Source organism: Sturnira hondurensis, unplaced genomic scaffold, assembly GCF_014824575.4.
Source record: "Sturnira hondurensis isolate 20B ecotype Veracruz unplaced genomic scaffold, ASM1482457v3 Scaffold0013063, whole genome shotgun sequence".
Taxonomy (NCBI): domain Eukaryota; kingdom Metazoa; phylum Chordata; class Mammalia; order Chiroptera; family Phyllostomidae; genus Sturnira; species Sturnira hondurensis.
Window position 1 is genome coordinate 6,310,662 of NW_028085694.1, and position 22,589 is coordinate 6,333,250.

The following is a 22,589-nucleotide window of genomic DNA, read 5'->3' on the forward strand; positions in this document are numbered from 1 at the left end:
TCTATAACATTAAAAGATTGTATACCCAACAGCATTTCACAATGCATTAATTCAGAAAAGTTTTACCAGTTAACACTGGCTGTAAATATTGAACTGACTTCTGAAGACTTCTAAGAAAACTGCACACTCAGGAAACAGTAACACCATCGGGGAAATAAGGAAGAGTCCACAGAATCCTGAAGAGATGAGGGGTGGTCTGCTGCCTCTATTTGAAAAGTCCACTTAATTAGCCTGATTACATGGTGCATTTACAACTTATTATTAATGCCCTCTGACAGGGATATGTCACCTTGGCCTTAAAAGTGTGGTGACCATAGGGCCTTGAAATGGAGTTTCCATCAGTCCCACACATTCTGAAACAAGGCATCAGTAATGTGGACAAAGTGCACATCAATTAAACAGGCGATATCCTTAAGCATTCAAGTTTTTTTGCCTGGTGCATCTAGCTAACATAATGGGTTTCTATGGTCATGTGGAGACCCAAAGTGGTGTAACAGAAAATTCCCATTCCATACCATTCACATGATAATTAAGGTAGTCAGGAATTTATCTCCAGACCCGGTACCATTCACTCAGCCTTCAGCTCTGCTTCTGTCCAGTCTGCTACTTAAGGATGCTCAAGATCAATTTGATGCTTCCTGGAAGGAAGTATGTGGTACAGCATTTTCACCCAAAAGCACCCTGACTTTATTACCCTACGCAGCAATCCTCATCTGTATTCAACATGTCGGTACCTTTTCACACTGATGTTTGAGATTTAATGCAACAATTTCATGGAGAGAGAAAAAATATCTGAAACACAGGTAGTTTTATTTGTAAAACACTGCACGAATAACTGTCTTTAAAGAAAATTTCAGTATCAATAAAATACGAAGAGCTATTTTTATTACAAAAATTCAACTCATATGCATTTTTTCAAGTTTTCTACTTAGGTTATAACCGCCATAAAATTTTTAGTGAGTTAAAGTTTTTTTTTTTTTTTTTACAAAAACACTCTATCCCATGAGAGCATCATAAAGGTCAGTTTGAAGCCTGAGGTTCAAAGTTGAGTTGATGGAAAAGTACATTTTCTCCTTTTTCATTTAAATAAACACATAAAACAGGCATCCTGAAAACACCATTGTAACAAGTGCACATGAATATTCTTTTGAAATTTGGCAATGAATTTGTGCCTGGTGCTTTTCTCTTAGGGGAGAGAACAGTGAAGGTGATGTTCTGTCCAATAACGGCCCCTTTCCTTTAAACCAGTTGTTCCACTGGTTAAAATATTGTACGTAACCACTTCAAATCAATGTGGAGGAGTTGGAATTGACAACACATTCAAGAAACTTACAGACCTGTATGGATTCTCTTCCACATAAATGATTTTAAAAGCCTGTCAGATGAATATATACAGAAAAGTGGTACTCTTCTTTTGTAAATAGAACAAACAGAAGCCTCTATTTTAAAATAAGTCAATCTAAACTAACCTGTAACAAGCTACATGTGAAACACATGGAACAAGCATTCCTTATTATGAACAGAGCAGTGGACCAACTGACCCTGGACAGAGGTACGGTAATGTGACTTTATAAAAGTTCACAGTCATGACTATCACAAAGAGAAACAATCAAGGATGTAAAAATTGTGTATCCATGTGAAGTCTGGGCGGACCCCAAGAACCTACTGGACTAATAAGGAGAGTAATGCATCAGTCAGTAGATCAATAATGTTAAACTTAAGAAATTAACTTGGACTAGGAGGAAGCCTAGATAGAATTTAAGGCAACATTTACACATTTTAAAAAAGAAATCCATTGTAAAAACAATTTTTCTTTTGGTGGCAAAGATGAGTAATAGCTTCCAAATTGTATTCTCTATTACAAAGACTCATAATAAATGACTTTTTCTGGAGAGAACATTAACCATTTAGGTACTATGCATTTGTTCACATCATACCAGTTTTAAGAACTGCTTCAAGAGAAATAACTCTATCTAAATAATATATATTTTTGGCTAATCCATTATTACTGAACCAACCTGACCCTACTTAGTTTGTATACTGGGAAGTACATATCACACCACACTGTAGTTTCAGACTTTGAAAGGAAAAAAGGAGAAAATGAAAATGTTTAATTATATAATACACCCTTGTAGCAAATAAAATTCTGTAAATGGCTAAAAATTTTTAGCCAAAGAAATACGAATACCCTTCTCAAGAGAATTAAATCTGTTTGAATCTGAATATAATTTCTTACAATCTCCAACTAATTAGGTATTAACTACATGTGAATATACTCCTCCATTGTTACCCTATTAAATATCGATACTTTATTATATAGTGTCTACCTTACTATACACACATTTAGATATATAAATATATACTCAAAATTTTTTTCTCATTACTCTTTTAAAATTCAACAGGCATGACTAAGTGTGTCCACATAAAATAACTTGGGAGTCACTAGAGAAAACCTAAGCTGCAGAAGAATTTGGTATAAATGTTTATTATGTGGACAGGAAAAGTCCATTTGTTGAGATCCAATTATATGATTTTTGAGCCTTCGCATGATAACAGATATTGTCACTCACAGCTGCCTATAGGGTTATTTATAACCCTAAACTGTAAAAGTATGTTTTAGGAATTTCTTCTCAATACTGCTGAAAACTTTTTTTTAAATGAAGCTCAATTTGATTATACAATTTCCAACATTTCTTTTGTCATCGTTATTTTTTAAGTTCTGGTGCAACCCAACAAACAAAAAACTTTCAGTATATTTCTCTGTTGAACCCTATCTGCCAAACTTTGAGCACGGATAAAGGATAATCAAAATACAAATGTATTCTTTGTGGCACATAAAACCATCAGGCAACTCAGCTGTATTCTCTCACCTATCCGTGGGTTGTATTATGAAGGGGCCTAAATACACCCAAGGGGGGAGGAGTGGGGAAAGAGCAGTGCGTTAAAGCCAATTATGTATCATACATAAAAGTGCACGTTAACTACTTGAAAAAATTCACATTTATTTACTGTCAAACCGTGTTAAACTTTACACTGGATATTAGTGATGGGCTCATTATTAACAGGTTTACACAAAGGGATGAAAAGAAAAGCAGAATTTTGCTGAAACAATTTACATTTCATTAGAACTTTATCATAAAATAAATTAATTACTAAATATAGGCAGAAAGAATATGGAAGAGTAATATTTCTGTTTTATTTTACTTTAAAAAGAATAGGCACCTTTTGTTCACTAGAAAGTGTGAGAAGTGCCCAGTGCCCTCTCTGTCCACTGTTCAAGAATAAACAGGGGGCCGGGGGCACGCCATCTTTTCTCGATTTCACTACATTTGTGCAACGCATGGCATAACTGGCTTCAAAGAGTTTTCTCCCCATAAACCACGTTCTTTTGGCAATAAGAAATTTAAATGTAAGAATAAAACTAACTTGTTGAAACGGAACACTGTATACAGTGGAAAATAAGTAAAAGTGGGTAGAACTTACCATGACAAAGTGTAAGAAAAAACATGTCATAACGTGTGCAACCAAGAGCTTTTCACAATATTTCCTTCAAACTCGTTAAAATTATTTTAATGACAATTCTATTTCAGTTGGACACAAATGTATTTATTTGACCCTAGCAATAGAACAAAATATAATTTCTTTAGCCATTTTTCATGAGAATAGTTCATTGTACAGTTGAGGAAACATACGAAATAAGGCCTGTGGCTTGATTGCTAGTGGTTAAACATGTTTTCAATCTTTGCCTTAATGTAAAAGATTTGCAGCGAACTGCAAACTGATGCAGAATCTCTCTCCTGCTTTTCCAAGTCTTGTCAGGAACAGTAAGGTACAGTAAATTCGTCCCACAGGATTTTAAAGCCTACGTCTTGTATATAATACAATGCAGGCCTACAAAAACGGTGCAGCCATATTTACAAATTTAGTTCGCAAACTGCTGCAGTAAAATGGCTGGAAAGTTTTGTTTTCTCGTTTCACAATTTCTCTAAACAGCAGCAGAATCTTAAAATACCTGGTTGGCATCTCTTTTCTTTGTAACAAATAATTCATTTTAGTATACTCTGTGTATATACAAAGTTTTTTGTATGTTTTATAAAAATTCACAGAACTGCAAGGTTCAGTCACCTTTGTTACACTGGAGGAAGCACAGGTCGTCAGAGCTGTGGCCTCGAGCCGAGTCTGCGGGAGCTGCACTGGGCCGATGGGCTCGTTCTTGGTTAATACTTGTATGGGGCCCTTGGGATTCCTTAGCTGCACTATTAAAGACTTGTCACCAGCTGCATCTGTCCTTCTCGAACGTCCCCTTCCGGAATACACCCTTCTTTGTTAATGGGGATTATGTACCCGTCGCTGTTCCCCCTGCTGATCTGGTAGCACGTCTGGAGCTGATGGCCAGCTCCGAGATTCGGCATGCTCTTGTAGTAAATGTCCTCGTTCTCACTCCTCCTGGAGGGGGACAGGTCTTCCTCCGTGTCAGGGCTGCTCGCCTGGGAGGGGGAGTCTCTGAGGTTGGGCATGCTTGTGTAAAGAGAGTCCCTGTTGGGGGACTGCAGCTGGTCCTCGGCCTCGGCCGTCAGCTGGGACACGTAGCTGCCGGTGCCCTCGGACTTCACTTTCTTCTGGGGCTGGTACAGAAGGGAGTGAGTCCGCTGAGGGATCAGCGGAGCCTCGAGCTCTTTGTGGTGGAGCTCCAGGCCTGGGTTGTCACTGTGCATCAAAGATGACGCGTCAGCCACGATGGCATCATCTTCGCTGCTGCTCCCTCCGATCATAGGCTTGACTGGTAGCGTGAGCTCCAGGTTGTGTGCCTTGCTGCTGCCCCGCAGGTTGTTGTGCACTAATTCTGAAATGATCATTTTCTCAAAAGCAGTGTCATTCAGACTTAGTCCACAGTCCACGACTTGCACACTGTCATTATAGTCCCCTTTGCGCAGAGAGTAGCTGTTGTTAAAGTTACCATTTAGCGGTAGAGTATCCATGGCACTTGTGTCCCTGGCATTGTTCAGTGAATGTCCTGAAACAGAAAGCGGGGTGTCCATTATTACCTCTGTTCCTTCCTAAAGAATCACTCATTGTTTTGTACAAAACTTTTTAATGTCGTTCAGGACAAAGTTGTATTTGAAAGCTAACACTTGCAAAGTGCCAGGCTTTCCCGCATTCCCAACTGTAAACAGTTGCAACCCCTTAGATAATTCAAAAAAGTGAGAAAGAATAATACTGTTTTCCAAGGCAAGGATGATGGCATACAGAATATTCCTTGATCAATTTCGGGGAAACAGTAGTTAATTGATTTTGGGTCAAATCTCTGACACTTACAAAAAAAGACTTCACTCCATGCCCTTGCATAGTTAATGCAAAGCAATTCAATACTGACAATTACATTTTAAAGTACGAGACTATGATTCATAAAAATAAAATTAACAGAATTTGTCCTAAACAACACTAAATTAAAAAGGGATAAGTCACATACAAAAACCAAAGGCAAATGTACAACATAAACCCACATAAGTGGCAAGCAACTTTTTAAACAACATCTAACATTTCCTTTTTCTGGAGATGAAATAAACAAAAGAATGAAAAATGGACAGATACAAAGAATCCACGTCAAACAAGGACAGCCGCCTCTCACACCGACTGGCCCAGGGGCCCACAAGCACCATCCAACAACACGGTAGACAGCAGGTGGGATGACTCACTTTGGACAACTCACATCATGTCTGTCTGCTCAGGCTATCTGGCCTAAGAGTAGCTGATACATAAAAGAAAGTAAAATGATTTATTGTAACACGATGAAGAATTTCTAAGCTTCTCAGCAACTTAGTCAGAGCAAGGGTTCAACAAATTAGATTACCAGCAATAGCAGCCTTTTACTTTTTTCATTTGGTATTTCTTATTATTTTGATTTTTTTTTTCGGTACTAAGACTCGAATAGCAATGGCCCCAGGCTCCTTACGGTCAAAGTGTGTGCCTGCAGCCCTGCAGTCTGCCTCAGTCACAGTGACAGCGCCAAGTGGACCAGCAGCCTACTGCCCGAGACTGGCCCACAGACACCATGGGCATGGAGGTTAAACGCAGAAATGTTTGAGATTTTTAAGTATGGGTCACAGAAATTAAACTGAGAATAAATATTAACTATGGAATGGGAAAAGGGTGTCAGCCTCGGCTAATATATTTTTATCTCTGAAGGAATGAAAGATTGGGTAAGTCTGCTGAAGATATGAAAAGAGATTTAGGAAGAAAAAAAATATGGTAACATGCTCTCTTTGAATCAGAGTTGTATTTCCTACAGACACATAAACATGTAAACTAAGACATCACAGTGCTTTTCAGGCAAATGAAAGGAAAAAATTAAGAGAAAATTAAATGGTCTGCACCATGGAAAGTTAGATTATTCATTCTCAAAATCCTAGAGAAAAACAAATCACTTGTCTACAGACAGGTCTGGAAAAAAAAAGAATGAAATGATGTTATTGAAATTGAAATGAAACTGACCACTGTGAGGCTGCTGCATTGTATGCAAGGCTTGGAGGAGTTTAGGAAAAAAAAAACTTAATTCTTGAAAAAAATAGAAAATTTCCCTTTTTAGTCCTCACTCCACTCTTAAAGCTGCAGATTATCCTAGAAAACGCAATTTCATGACCAATAAATATATGATAATTGTTTGATAAATTATCATTAGTAGAAAATGAGAAAATGGGGAGATTATATTTGTTGGTCACTCGGGTTGTTTTAAAGACTCTGATCCAACTTCTACATCTGAAATATTGACAATTCAATTAATATCGTGATCTACGTATAACAAAGCCAAGTTCTGATAGTTATTTGTAAGGCTTCCATTAGCTCGGGTGATACAGTTCCCTAGCCCTCTACACCCACATATGCACCACACCTTATGTTTATGAGATCCACCAATAGAAAACACTTGGTGTTTTAAGGTGACATATGAAACTACTTGCTAGCATACAGAGGTCCTACAGAGGTTTAATCTTGTCTTTTTTAATTCTTGCTTAATAGATATAAAAATATGTACTGGATAATCCAGAAGGTGTTTTCTATGATATACTGCAGATTTAAGCACATCTTTGACTGGTTTTGAAGAGGTAACTTTTTCTGCCAAGTTCAGGTAATTCACTTGAAGACTTTCCACAGCCTGTAGCAAGATTACTGTGGGAATGCAGAAATGATAAGTCAATTATATTAAGCATTCTTGTTGACAGTACCTCAGGCTTTAAAGAGCAAATTATTTCAGCATTGCATTTACTTAAGTATGGACAGCATTTGCTACAGACCTCTATTACTGACAAGAGGTAGTAGGCATAGAGATGCGCTGTTCCAATTTGGTAGCATTTTAGTTGCAAATTGTGAACCACTTGCCCGCTGAGTCTACTTCATGACTGCTAGTTATGTTTTAATTGTGCTGGTTAAAAATCATGCTGAAAAAATTTACATTTGATAGGCAAAGTTAAGTTTTACTCCCATACTTGTCTCTCTGTAGGTTGCTAGAGGAAAGCATAAGGAAAGTAAGAAAAACAAGAGAATGAAAAGAGAAGCTACAGTTACGTTAAAAAGGAATTTTAAGGAAAAAAACAGAAACGAGTTCTGTGTTAAATTTAGTGGCAAATATCAATAACAAATGAAGTATTATATACTAGCAGTAATTATGCAGTAACTTTTATCAAAATCTTGAAAATTCTGTTAAATATATATATGTATATATATTCTTTTAATAAAATAAACTATTAGAAAACAGTAACATAGGATGGGTTAGTGATAATCTCTCCCCCTCCCCCAATTAAAAAAAAAAACCTACAGGTATAAACTGACTAATATTAACATTATTTCCAAAGTTATTTTAAGAGAAAAGAAAAACTACCATAAAGCTGCACTATACTATAGTTTGGTTACGTTGATAATGCTGGGTGTACTGTTTCTATACCTAGGCATCCAAATGATCTATCTCTATTAGCAAATTCACTCCAAAAGCAAATTCTGTTGGCAAACTTTAGAGTCAACTGAACAGTATATTACATAGATAGGATACCTCTAAGTGATATAAATCTTGAAGATGGGCTCTCGGACCATGTGATGTCAGTCCTGTAATAATATATTAAGATTTATGCCACCTGTGTCAAAAACATGGATAATTATTGGTAAATACTATCATGACTAAATTTTTACTATAATATAGTGCAGTTTTAGAAGCCTGGCATGGTCAACACCATTTCTTTTTTTAATTGCGAAATTAAGGATATCATGATAAATATATGGCACTTCAGTATTCTAGAAAAAGGGCAAAGATCAGAGCTCTGTTTAGCAGCAAAGAAAAGGTAGTTTTATTTGTAAGTATAAGCACACCTGGTGAGTTAAATACAGGAGCTGAAGGGGCATTACATACAACTGTTTCAGCGAGCAATGTGTTATAGGGGTTGTTAGTGCCGTGGGGTCGAAGAAGAGGGTTTGTTAGTAGGTAATTGCCAGTCATTCCTAAAGCAAAAAAAAAAAAAGAGAGAAAGAAAAAGAAAAAAACAGGAAAGAAAAAAAGAACACATCAGTTCTCTTATTTTAGTGTTACAGTTGCAGTACAGTACTTTTTGCATTCATCAAGGGTAGTGGACAAGTTGGCAATGGAAAACCTGCTGAAACTTTCTGACTGTATTTGTACTACTAATTTGAAGGAGAAAGGGTAGAGGGAAGTTAAATTTCAGTAATTCACAGGTGCTTTCTATGTCCCCCAAGTAAACACCTGCTGAGGATGACATTTACTAATTTATACAAAATCACTGTTAAACAAAATGGCAATTAAATGCACAAAGATCAACATTATGTTTCAAGATGTTACTGCTTAATATTAAAAACCTAACCACTGAGGCCCAGAAGAGGGAATCTCAAACTTTCAGCATTTACAGGTGTAGGGTTATCCCTCATGAAAACATCTGTGTTAACACCAACTCTGATACAAGCAGGAGGAAAACAACTTCAAACAGGTAAAAAGTATGGCACACTGCACAAAGCTTCGCTTAGTAAATGCGAGAGCACGCATGCTAAGGAGGAAAAAGGCTGGGTACAACGAATTATTAGACCACTCACAAATTGTATATAATGAGAATTTTATCTGCCAGGATTCATAAATGAATCATTGGATCATTTTCTTTTTGATAGTCATCTTAACAAAACTAGGCAAAACATTAGAGTAATATGAAATAAACACACACTCACTTATTACAACTGAGAAATTATAAACCTTTCAAAACTCATCAAACATGTCTTGCATACTAATAAAATCTAACATACTTTAAAAGTCAACTTGATTTTGATATCAAACATACTCCTTTTCTCATTTTAAACCAACTCTCATAAAAATAATATCAACAATGAAAATGTGACAAAAATATACCATGTTATATTAACAATAAGTACAACGAAACTGAAATTACCTGCATAAATTACCTTCCCATGGATTATACACAATAACATGTTTTTTCATACCAAATTGAAATTTCCTTGCATTCAGAAGTCTGTGTGTACATGCACTTGTTTCCTTATCTTACTGCAATATTTTATTTGCCAACTTATTGTAACAATTATATTGATAAGATACATTTAAAGTTGTAATTGTAGACACACAAAAATAGTAATTCAGACAAAAATTACTTCATAAATTTTCATTTATTTTAATTGTTTGTTTACAAAGATTTACTTTAAACGGTTCTGACATGTTTTACTTTTCCAAAGAAATGTTAAATAAAAAATTTGCAAATGAGAATTTTCACTTCAAAACTGGCACTGTTTACAGTGAAGAGTAGTTATTATAATTGTGTTAATGTTTTAAGATGAAAACTCTCATCAATGTCTCAGTTAGAAGGATAAATTTGCACTCGCCAGGTAAACATTTTAATCAGTGTCAAAGTATATTTTCAGTATTTATTTCTTCTAGCCTTACTCTTAAGGTGGAGTTTAAAATTATACTTTTTGCATTACATTATTAAATAAAAAATTTTATATGTACTTTAATAAAGGATAAAAGCTGACTCCGACAAGTTTAGGAGCTTGTGATAGAAACCCATTTGAGAGAAAAATCCCCCATTTTCTCTAGAATTGTTGTAAACTGGCAGCAGGTACAAAATTTATATTGTAAACTCAAATTTTCCTAGTGACTGACCTTGATTAAGTGTTGAAGTGCTATTGATGTCACCTGAGATAAAAGAAGATTCAGATTGTTTTCTCACAGTGTCATTCCACATCCTTCTTATACGACTCTATTAACATAAAATAGCAAGACATATATTATGTTAGTTTCCCCAAGCTTATCTTATTGAAGACACACAAAGATTTACCCTAACAATCTGGGTAGAATTATCTGTTGGGCTTTTAAAAGAAAATGGGTGTTGATTTTGGTCTAAAACTAAGGAAGTCTATACTGCTCTGTTACTTCCTACTAAAGGGTATTTAATCTACTCTTAAAAAGTTTTTATTGCCTTTTTTTAAAGATGGAGGTTATTATTCAACAAATATTTACTGAGTACCCACAATGAGCATTGTATTGTATTAAGCTTAGGATATGAAATGATTATGATACACTTTTTAAAGATGTATACCTCTCAAAAAAGGATGTTCACACAGAAACATTTTGAAGAAATACTTAAGAAGAAATTAAAACCAAAATACTAAAAAAGCAAGTATTTGCTATCTAGACATCATTATAATAAGGAGACAATTACTGCATCTGAACAGAACCTGTCTCAGTAGGCTTTCTATAAAGAAGGTTAATTAAAGATGCTGTTGAATTCTTTGTTACCTGCGTGCCAGAGGAATACCGAGCGCTGGTTCTGGTGGTTGATGGCTTCACTGAGCTGTGAGGGCTCTCAGTTGGGAGGCCGCCACAGCAATATGAATGTCTGAAGCACTTGCCATATTCTTTTCGTACCTGAGATGAACAGCCAGGAGACAGAGGGGTGAGTATAAACACACGTGCTTCTCACTCTCTCCAACTAAATGAGCACTGGAGATGACCAAGAAGTTCTACAAACACTTTTTCCATGGAGAAAATAAATTACACTTACAAAATCAAGTTCAATTGAAACTGTTATAATCAGAAAAATATTATCTGTCCAGTAGAGACTGGCTAGTAAAATCTTTCAAATGTTACATATTATATAGTAATGCTTTATAATACCTATTATGCAAGTGGTATTAATAGAATAGTAACATTTTAATAGACTTGTTTTATCTATATACTTAATAACCCCAATTTTATATTTCACTCTAAGAAAATAGGACAAAATTTTTTTCGCTTAATTACATTTTACCACCTGCATTCAGTCATTTAAGTTTTACAAGCTTCATGTCCTCTGAGGTAGGTCAATGCATGGTCTTCTTTTACTGGATTGTACAGTTTTGTGGGTAATCTCTTTATAATGACAAGACTATTCTGGTGCAAGAATGAAGAAAAAATGTACTTTGATAATATTCCATTATTTGGGATGGAATGTTTCCTTCATTTCCTTACATGTCTAGCTTTAACTTCCAGTGTAGAGAGTACCAGAGGCCTGTTCACTTCATTAGCACACAAGGGAACTACTTATACAATTTCCACTCTCATTAATGAGTTACTCAGGTAGTTTCTCTTTCCCCCTGAATCTTGGATATATACATAGACAGAAAAGTTATTAGGTCTAAAAGAAAGTTTAAAGTAAACTTCAGAAAGTGATGTCTAGCCCTGGCTGGGTAGCTCAGTTGGGTAGAGCACTGTCCTAATGTGCCAAGATTTCGGGCTCAATCCTGGTTTGGGGCACACGCAACACGTGAACGGGTGGAGCAACAAATAATGTTTTTCTTTTTTCCCACTGTCCCTTTATCTCTCTTTCTCTAAAAAACCCCCAAATTTATACATAAAAAGATTATTATAAAAGTAAAAAAAGTCCAACTACTCACGAAATAATAGGGAACCTGGGGAGTTGGTACAAAATTGGGAAGTATGGGGGGGGGGATGCTGGATTCTATGTATCTACATTGGCATTTGGATATGTACTGTCGTGGCTGAGAGAGACACTCGGAAATGACAAGACAGGTGAGAAGGAGATGTTGCATAAAAATTATTTTCTGAGTCAGTTACAAAAACAGTCACAGGCTTTCCCTGTTCTTTGAGTTCTGCACTCAGTGCCTGCAGAGACCATGACTTTGACACTTATTCCTTGCAAAATTAGGTAATTAAAGTCTCTAGATGGCCTTTTAAATCTAAGTGCACTTGCATTTTCCTCCTCTTCCTTTATTTAATTACACCTATTAGAACAAGTAACAATGGGATTAAACTTTCAAAGCACTTTCTTTGCCTAAATATGCTCACTGAAGTGGTAAAAACCATGATTTTAACTAAGTCATTTTAGATCACATTCTTAATGATTCACCCTGGCAGCACCCAGGAGGATGTTTCCAGGACTAAGTAGAACATGTTCAAAAGAAGGGCTACATGATGCTTTAAATGTAATTCTAATGAAAAGCAGAGCAAAGACTGTTCAACTAACACACATAACTCTGTGAGGAAGTAATGGCAAAGTTTAGGCTTCATCTCAAAGTCATTTGGCAGGAATTATGATTGTGATCATATACATGTATATAACATGTTCATTTGTAAAGTAAGAAATATATAAAAACCAAAGTAATTACAAAGGTTATACCTGAATAATGTTTAAAAAGTCAAACTTCAGTGTTATTAAATACCTTCAAAATTTCTGCACATTTAATGGCTATTAACTGCTCTGAGATGCCATATAACCAAGACAATGGTAATCAAAATGGCATTTTAAACAAATAATACCCTCTGGTGCTGGTTTTGCCTAATGCCTGCATTGCTGTGAATGTACATTACCTGTCAGTACCACACACCCCACTGTCATTATCTCCAAATTACAGCTTATTCAGAACTGATGGAAGTAACAACACTATCATCTTGTCAGGACTGAAAGCATAATAGTTTTCACTTTCACAATTCGATTTCTCTGGTCGATTTAAGTGACCAACTAGTAATAACAGAATAAAAGAACCACACTGGACATGTAGGCAGGAAAAGGATGATATCTAGTGAAAGGCTCAGAAATTTTAAACTCAAATGGTGCTAAATGCTCCTCTTAGGGTTGTGCTTTCTGGCAATGTACTGAAATTTTTCATCTTCAAACAAACATTAAGTTTTGAATCATTTTGCTAACTCCACTTAATATAAAATGGAGACTAAATAATAAAATGTGAAATAATAAGTTATTGGATTTGGGATCTAATAAAATTAATCAAAAGGCACCATTCATATTAATCTTTTGTATGTCTGGTGCTTTTAAATTAAGGGCATTTATCCTTATACTCAATTTTATTTAACCTTTACTTTATCTTGCATACCTTTGCACAAAGCACTTTTATAGACCCCAGTAGAAAAAAAGAAATATTAACAAAAATATCTAGTTTATAACATTCTCAAATTGAGATCCAAAAATGATTCCAGATATGTATTACAATTAGTTTGATTAAAATATAATGCTATTTAATATGCCAACAATAATAATAATATGCCCAAATATTACTTAAAATCTTCTCTATTATATCTATCATTTCCAATAAAAGAACACGCAAGCAGAATCCCATGGTGTTTTCACTTACTTTCTTTTGAAGAGCACAGTGAAAGATGAAAATGAACACTCCCTGGAAAGCATTAAAGATGGTGAAGAGATAGGCCATCACAATCGTCTCCTCATTAATAAAAAGCAACCCGAATGACCAGGTTAGGCCAAGAAGACATAGGAGAGCGAAAGCGCCAAGCACCCAAGACCTGAAAAAACAGACTGAATTTTACTAACAGGTTCAACAGGAGAACGATACACATCACACCTAAATATTAACATAGCAGTAGTAGCAGTTGACTTTCTCTATGTTCACATTCAAATTCAACGGCATTTTGGCTTTAACCTTTCACTGATTAAAGAAGGAATAATAGCATTTAGTACTGCAGCCTCCAGTGAAAACAGCAACAGCAGGTATAGCCCTTTTTTTTAAACTCCAGAATAAACGAGGTATCAAAACTGTATTAAAATACAAGGTGTACAACATCCCCCAGGACTTCATTATCTTTTATGTGCATTTTGGTCTAAGAAATTAGGAGTCCTCAATGAGTTTACTCCTACATTGCTATCCCTGCAGTGTACCCATGACTGGACAATGCGACACACATAGAAAGGTTAAATGGCAGATAATCAGCACCTCAACTTCAGATTCTGAGAAACTCATCTTAGGTGAACCTCAGGTTTTGTAACTAAAGCATGAAGAAGCCTAGCTGAAATGGGACAAAAACATGAGAACAACTTCAAAATAAAATAGTTTTGGAGAGATTTCATCATGAATAGCTTAAGGAGAAAAGAACTGCGGAAAATAGGACGGAATGAGAAGGATTTAAAGTCAGTGCATTCCATGTCTAACTAATGATCTTACTTGATAAATGGCTTATTATCTTCATAGCTAGAAAGCATTATAAGCAGAAAAGAGAAACAAAATTATTAGACAGAATTAAAATAGAAAGTAATAAGAAAGCATTTATATATTTTATAAATTATTCAAAATTAAGAAAGTCAAAATGCAGAGGCAAGCAATTAAAAAAAATAAAGGCATATTATAGTTTTCAAATACTACAGCAAATTAGATATCCCAAAATAACTATAAAAATTAAGGGCAATTCATGATACTGATAGATTTGTAAAAAATATAAATCATGCCACAAATTTGTTAATGTAGGGTTCTACCTTACCCAGGTAAGTCCGTATTATAGTAGCCATCACAAACACGGTAATTACTGGTGTGGATGAGAAGATAGAAAGAGGAAAAGGAAGAAAAGAGAGAGATGCTAAAGATTAGCTCTCTCTCTTACCATGCAACATGCAATGAAGCTGGCACTAACCTATCTAAAATATCTAATTAAAAAAAATTACCCTTACTATAGATCTGCCATTTTTTACATTAAGAATAGTTTTTTGCAATCCCATTAAAAACCAACTTGACTAATACTTCATCAAAATTTAAATTAAGGCTCATATTTAAAAAATAACTAAAAATGCTTCCATAAAATGACTTATGAGTTAACTGCATAGTGTTTTTATTCAACATTGAAGTAAAATAAACATTTATTTAATTATCATGGAAACAACAGGTAATCTCCAAGTTAACAATAGTAATAGAGTGTATTCTCTTAGGAAAGCAAGATTAGAAGTAGAAACTGTGCTCAGGATCCTCAAATCAAAAAAAGTCATTTAACAAAACAAACTTAATATAATCTTATCAGCCATGCAAACAGGAACATCATTTGGATCTGCATTTTAAATTCAAACAAAATGGCTACAGTGACACAGAATTTTCACAAAGCTATGGAAACAATTTCTTGGCTCTGGATCAAGGCAGACAGTATTATCTAATTTTTTACCAATGCCTGTGACATGGTCACAGTAAACTCAGCCTTCGTCAGTAAAACCTCATTCTGAGTAATTTCTACAGTTGATGGAAGGTACTCATGTATTCCCTGTGGAGAATGAATATCTTTCACTTAGTTTGTCAAGCACTAAAATTAAAATACACAACACTTACTTAATGTTTTCCAACCTGCTAGAATCTGGTTTCAAAGTGTTCGAGTGCTTCACCATTTTGCACAAGGTGATCACCAGGAAGATAATGTTTAGCTGTTATAACGAACAAAACAAGAATTAGACCACTACGACCAAAAGAATACAAAAAAATAGTTTTTGCAAATTGAATGAACTAATGCAGTTAAATATCAATGACATGAGTATATAATACACAATGATCCAATTTTAGTTTATATGTGCAATGAGCAAGTCAAAAGTATGAAATACTCTGGCTATGTATGATCGATTTTTCAACAGATCATTTGACATGAAGTTGCAACCTCATTAAATTCGTCTCCTGTGATGATGATTAAATGAATTAGATACCTAAATTAGTTTCTTTAGCTGGAGTATGGGTGTCAAACTCATTTTTACTGGGGGCTACATCAGCCTCACAGTTGCCTTCGAAGGGATGAAATAATTTTAGGACTATATAAATGTAACTACTCCTTAACTGTTAAAGAGTTGAAATTACATTTAGCCCTTTGAAAGCAACCGCGAGACTGATGTGGCCCCTGGTGAAAATGAGTTTGACACCCCTGAGCTAAAGGTACTCTAGGGCCTCAAAGCCATCTAGGAAACACTGAGGTACATTACTCAGAAAAAAACTAAATCATGTAGATTATAATGGAAGGATTGCTGGATTCCAGACTCTAACACTTAGTTGACTGAGTCTAGCTTTGCACTTTGCCTGTTTAAATAAGGGTGATAACAATTGCACAATCTATTTGCAAGGTAATTGTGATGCTTAGATGAAATAAAAAATACAAAAATGTTAGCTATATAAAGTCAGATAAACTTAAATATATACACACATACATTCCCCATTTAACCATCAAAAGTCATCATCAGTTCCTACTTCCTAGTCTCTGAGGGCCATTTGAGTCCCTCTAAACATTCAGCTGTGCAAAAAACAAAACCCAAACCAGGCGCTAACCAAAGCAAACTGGGGAAGATGAAACCTGACCCATGACGGACACTTGGGAGATGAGCGTGAACGCACTCAGAAGAAAGGAGTTGTGTTTTGACTGAGGAGAGGGAAAGGTTTGTAATTTGCATTTGCTTCTACAGTCACCTGGCAGAACACTGGACAGAGGGAAGGCAGTTCCATTTTTATGCTGTAAAAATACAACAAAACTAGATGGGTCCTGGGGTTTTTTTTTGTCATTTTATTTACTTCAGATTGTTACATTAAAAAAGGTGAAACAGAATTATTTTGTGAGCTTTGTATGACTTGAAGACAGTGCAAGTCCAAATGGTATATTCAGATAAAGACCCACTGAATGTGGGATGAAGCAATTTCTTGGTGGCGGATAACAGACTTAAGTTTGTTGCAGTAACATGACCACTCTTACTATCATGATACCATGTGACAAAGTGATAACGCACTTTAGCCATTTATTAGTACTTCTGATTTTATATTAGGAAAAGTCATATAGGGCAATAAATAAAATTTCCAGGTTCTTCCTAATGAGTTTAGGAACACAGCAAAGGCTTTAATCTAAGCTGTTTATCAGTCACTTTGTTCTCGGTGCCTACTTCTAGCTGTAGAATTTCTTCTTAAGGGAGAAAATGAGGTTAATGGGCATAATTTGCAAGTGTTGGCAGATAGCATTCTATGTTAATTACTTGAGGACAAAAAAAGCTCTTTGTTTAAAATGGTACTTAAAATTAATTTCTTAAAATATTTATATAGAGAAAAGGTAAACACATTTGTAGAAACATTTTTCTAGTTTCACATTCGGGGTAGTGTTCTAGTTGACCACGATATAAATAAAAGATTACACTTCAAGGGGTGTTATAATACGATACATTGTATTCAGCAAATATTACTGACTTTGCTGCCCCACAGAAGAATGCGTTTACTGCATTGTGGGTAAGACATCAATTCTGCCTTTGAGGAGTCAGACAAACCCTGCTGGCAGGAAGTAAATATTCAATCTGGTTTTTAAAAAATTATGATGCAGTGTATCTCTAATTTTTTAAAAGGCAAAAAAGCCACAGTGTTTTCATTTTCTATTTTATGCAATAGTGGGCCTTAACTAGTAAATTTAAGGAATGGTTAAAAATAAGAACTCAAATAATCTTAAAAACCAGCCAACCAACCCAAACCCATGTAAATGGACAAAATGACTACAACTCTTAGGTAAGAAAGGCTGTTTTACAGATGCAGAGTTAAAATCCTAAAATCTCTTGACCCTTCCTTTTTAATGTCCTAATGAAATTATTTCTTCCTTTTACCCCACACTTCTGGACCTAAGGTTGTTGCTCAACCTTCCTCATTCTTAAACGTTTTCCCAAAGCACATGAAGCCACAACCTGGTATTCATTATGCATATTAATTATTCCCTAAGGAATAAAATAATAATAGCAATAGTATATTCCAGGACGAAAAAAAGTTGGATACGTTATAAGAAAATAAAAATGTGAATGTGGCAAAACGTGGATGCATAAAGCATTATGCTATGAAAAGAAAATGAGTAGAAAATGTGAAATGTTAGAGGTGAGCCCATCCGAATATGTTTTTCAATGAAGAAAATCAGGTAAAAGTCAGTAATGCATTTTCCAATAGATAGAAAATCAACTACATAAAAGTAGAATTAAAGCAAAGTATGATACAAAGACATTTCCATCTTTTAAACACTGAGGACTAACCAAGTATTATAGAATGTGCCACAGTACACATATCTCATTTAATCCTTAAAAAACAGACTGTTACATGCATCTTCTCTTCTTCTTCCTTCACCCTGAGGGTAACATTATATATATATATATGTATATATAAATATACACACACGCATTTAGGTTTTCTTCTAGTTACAAATATAATACATTCACCACACACAGAGTTCACAAAGTTACAGGAGAAAAAATACTGGACAACAGTCTATCCCCAGAGGTAGTCACAGGCAGCACACCCGCCCCACCACTCCTGTCTTCTTTAAAAATACGACTGGAGACCCACTTTACAAACCCGCCCGCGATGTTGAGTATCTGGGCCAAAGACTACTCAGCTACTGGAACGTCAGTGCTGAGGATCAGTGTACCGTGGGGCTGGCTCCACAGACCACAGCCTTTCCAAAGAAGGAACCAATTTATTTTGGGAGAAAAAAAAGAGCCTTCCAACAAAACAAAGATACTCTAGGCTCACATTTTAAGAAGCATCCCACTTTCATCTACAGTAATCTAATTTATAAATCACTCAGATGACGAATGAGCTGAAGATCAATAATTAATTAATTAATGTGTAAAATATGGCCTCAAAGAAATCCTAAATAACAAGAGGTGTGCTTGTCAAATGACTTCTACCCAATGGGCTTGCTGAAACGACCAACCCTCCATTTCCTTTGTAAAACACTACCATTCCATCCTCAGCCAGTGCCAAAAAGGCCCACACACTTCTACTCCCCCTAGCCAAACTGCATGTGTAACAATAAGTTGTGTTTTCTCAAACCTGTTTGTGTTACGCTCACATAGCTAAACATCACACCAAGCCATAAAGGCTGAGTGCAAAAACAAGGCCTATTCTTTTCAAGGCACTTAATATTAAATGTTTCTAAAGGACATTTTTAAAGCAAGTCTGTTTAAGAGCAACTAAAAATAATCATAAAACCACAGAAGGATATTTGACTCAGGTAGTTTCAGAAATGTCTGTGAATTCTCCAATTTAAAGAAATTAAAAATAAAATTATAGTCAATCCACTCATGTTTCAGTCCCTAGAAACTTATATTTAAGTTGAATACTAATTTAGTCTTTGAAATAGGACTTGAAAGTGGACAAATGGTGAGGTAATGGTATCTTTTCATAGGGTTAAATACCATCATTTCAAGTCCAATTATAAAAAAAGGCATCAAGACATACTGTAAATCAGGATATAAAGTGGAAAAACGCTAAGGTACTTTCCCTCAATCCTCATTAAAAACTCCACGAATACATATTTGTTTTATTGGACAAATTAAAAATATACATCATTTAGGTATTGAACATGTTACCACCAACATATGGCAGTGAAGTATTTTCTGAAATTAAATAGAACACACACTGAAGTTCAAACAAAATTTTAAAATTTTGTTGTTTAATTAGTTGTCCCCGTTTTCCCCCCATTACTCTCCCCTGCCCCCTCACCCCCCACATTCAATGCCCGCCCCCAGTCCCCACTGTCTTTGTCCATGAGTCCTTTATACAGGTTCCTTGACTTGACCTTCCCCTTCCATCCTGGGATCCCCCTCCTTGCTCTCCTCTGGTCACTGTCAGCTTGTTCTTTATTTCCATGTCTCTAGTTCTATTTTGCTCGCTTGTTAGTATTATTGATTAGGTTCTACTTACAGGTGAGATCATATGCTATTTGACAGAAGTTTAAACACAATTTTTAAATGTGAATTTAGAGTTCTTTTATTTTTCCAATGTTTTAAAGTGCAAATGCTAATTTTTATTTTCAGAGGATAAATACTGTTGATATGATCTTTTCAGGAGACAATATATACTCTAATAAGAATCACAATTTTTAAAAAAATATATTTTATTGATTATACCATTACAGTTGTTCTATCCCCCTCTTCATTCTCCTCCACCCGCACACAAGNTTATACAGGTTCCTTGACTTGACCTTCCCCCTCCATCCCGGGATCCCCCTCCCTGCTCTCCTCTGGTCACTGTCAGCTTGTTCTTTATTTCCATGTCTCTAGTTCTGTTTTGCTCGCTTGTTAGTATTATTGATTAGGTTCTACTTACAGGTGAGATCATATGGTATTTGACAGAAGTTTAAACACAATTTTTAAATGTGAATTTAGAGTTCTTTTATTTTCCCAATGTTTTAAAGTGCAAATGCTAATTTTTATTTTCAGAGGATAAATACTGTTGATATGATCTTTTCAGGAGACAATATATACTCTAATAAGAATCACAATTTTTAAAAAAATATATTTTATTGATTATACCATTACAGTTGTTCTATCCCCCCCTTCATTCTCCTCCACCCGCACACAAGAATCATGATTTTGTAGAGTAAAATACTTCAACAAATTTCCCCCCCCTCTCTTCTAATCAATTCTTGTCCTCTTAAAACACGACTGGAAATCAGAACAAATAGGCAAACAGAAACATCTTTGATGAAAAATCTATCATCCAAAACAGCCATTTAAAGCCCTAAAAGGGTGAACTGCAAATACAGCACCGGCTGTGATTCTGAGTTCTTTCCTCACTGTATTTTTTTCCCTAGGGCATAAATGACTCTTCACAGCCATATACTTCTGTGCTTCTTATTCTTTGTTGTTGTTGTTGTTTCGCTGTTAAGGGGATTTCTTGTGTCTCACTTTTATTTCTTCCAATTTATTTTCCTGCCTTTGGTATGCATTTAAAGAATCAATCACAACCATCCATCACAGACTCTTCCTATTTCTCAGTGGAAAGAAAGGCGACGAGAGAAGCACGCCTCCCCTGTCCAAGAGCAGCTCTTCTCCCTTCAGTTCCGACGCAGCCCCTTTGCACTCTCATTATTCGCTTTTTCTTTCCAACACAAATGCTACTGAGTTTAAATACAGTATTTTGGGATAGGTTGAAAGCTATTACATATCAGTGAGAAATGAAAAAGATAGGGTTATAACTACGCACCCAAAGATGTGTCTAAGCCTGGTAAGTACATGTCATCGTTCAATCATTCATAGAGAAGCCCCCAGTAATACAGGGTTACAGGATTGTGTTACGTGCTGTGTGTCGCCTCACCAGCCTAAGTGCCCATACTGGTAATTAATCTCAGAGATGAGGCAACTCATCCAGGAATTAATCAGATTCTAACTTGCTTTGTGTGAGTGCTCGTGTTTGCATTGCACACAGATAAACAGCTACATACACATCTCAACAGAACTCTTTGGGAAAGAGTGACAGCAAATTCAAAGGAAAAATATTGCCCTATTTAGCTGAGAAAGAGTAAGTCACCAAATGGGGGGGGGGTGTCTTTCTCTTCAATGACAAATAATGCTCTTTTACCTATCCCCAAATAACAATTTCATAAATTATTGTTTAAATGATCTTCCAGTATAATTCACTGATAAAATTCATTGCTGCTTAATGGTAGAGCATAGCTATTCATCCCCCGTATCGATGACACGAGATATTTAAAAACAGAGGTTCCACAGATGCAGGAATGCACAGTTTGTGTAACAGTCATCAACCTGCTCAATTGAATCACATCCGCCTGAGCTTAGCAGCTTAAAATTCATCCCACGGCTTGCAGGGCTGACACGGATATGGTAAGACAGAGGAACAGAAACACCACTCTGAAGTAACCTAACTGAACCGCACGTGTTCTGACCCTTTGTCCTCCCCAGAGCTTTTGCTACCTGGCAAATGCAACTGTGAAACTGCACTTGTATCTCCAAATCTTTGCTGTAAGCCAAGCAGAAACCGATTTCTCCCAGGGACTAGCAGCCAGAGAGGTGTTCTCTGAAGAAGACTTCCAAATGAGTGTGTGAGCTGAACTCTTTCTGAACTGAATTAATTATTAACGATGCAGATGGAGCTGTCCAAATGATAAGAATAGCTTCTGAGGTGTCATGATCCAAGCTTTCATTAAACCATTTCAGGCATACTAATGGTTTCCCACTGCTCATTACTTACAAGCACTTTTCTCATAGATATAATAACTCTAGTGGCCCGTAGGCCAGACATTCAAAAGAAATATGAAGTAGGAGGTTTTATCTTCCATAGCATGTTATTTTTCTTCATAGGACATTATTAAAGAGGTATACTGATTTAATACTACTAAGTTACATGGTTTCAATTCAGAAAAGCTGGAAATGCAAAACATGTTACAACAGTACTCCTTAAAAGTGTATTATACTATCTAATTTATATTATTAAGATTTGTGTCTGAACTGACTTTTAAGTGTTCTGTATTCCCAAAAGAACAGTATTTAACAAACACGGATTCTACAATTATG

The 22,589-nt window shown here is 35.6% G+C and overlaps 1 protein-coding gene across 22 annotated transcripts in view; it reads right to left on the minus strand.

Moving 5' to 3' along the window:
• Positions 1-917: 917 nt before the first annotated feature.
• The window catches only part of ADGRL2 (adhesion G protein-coupled receptor L2), a 217,380-nt gene continuing 195,708 nt past the window's right edge, over positions 918-22,589 (minus strand). For 5 of the 22 annotated variants that reach the window (XM_037060988.1, XM_037060987.1, XM_037060989.1 and 2 more), the window contains 8 exons: positions 15,613-15,704; positions 14,783-14,827; positions 14,470-14,496; positions 13,645-13,813; positions 10,796-10,924; positions 10,160-10,256; positions 8,356-8,484; positions 918-5,014 (listed from right to left, as the gene is read on the minus strand). In XM_037060988.1, the coding sequence (XP_036916883.1) occupies positions 4,260-5,014; positions 8,356-8,484; positions 10,160-10,256; positions 10,796-10,924; positions 13,645-13,813; positions 14,470-14,496; positions 14,783-14,827; positions 15,613-15,704 (1,443 nt within the window). In that variant the 3' untranslated portion in view covers positions 918-4,259. Of the gene's footprint in view, positions 5,015-5,696; positions 5,750-8,040; positions 8,124-8,355; positions 8,485-10,159; positions 10,257-10,795; positions 10,925-13,644; positions 13,814-14,469; positions 14,497-14,782; positions 14,828-15,612; positions 15,705-22,589 lie in introns of those variants that run through there. The other 17 variants (XM_037060994.1, XM_037060992.1, XM_037060993.1 and 14 more) reach the window with 9 other exon arrangements.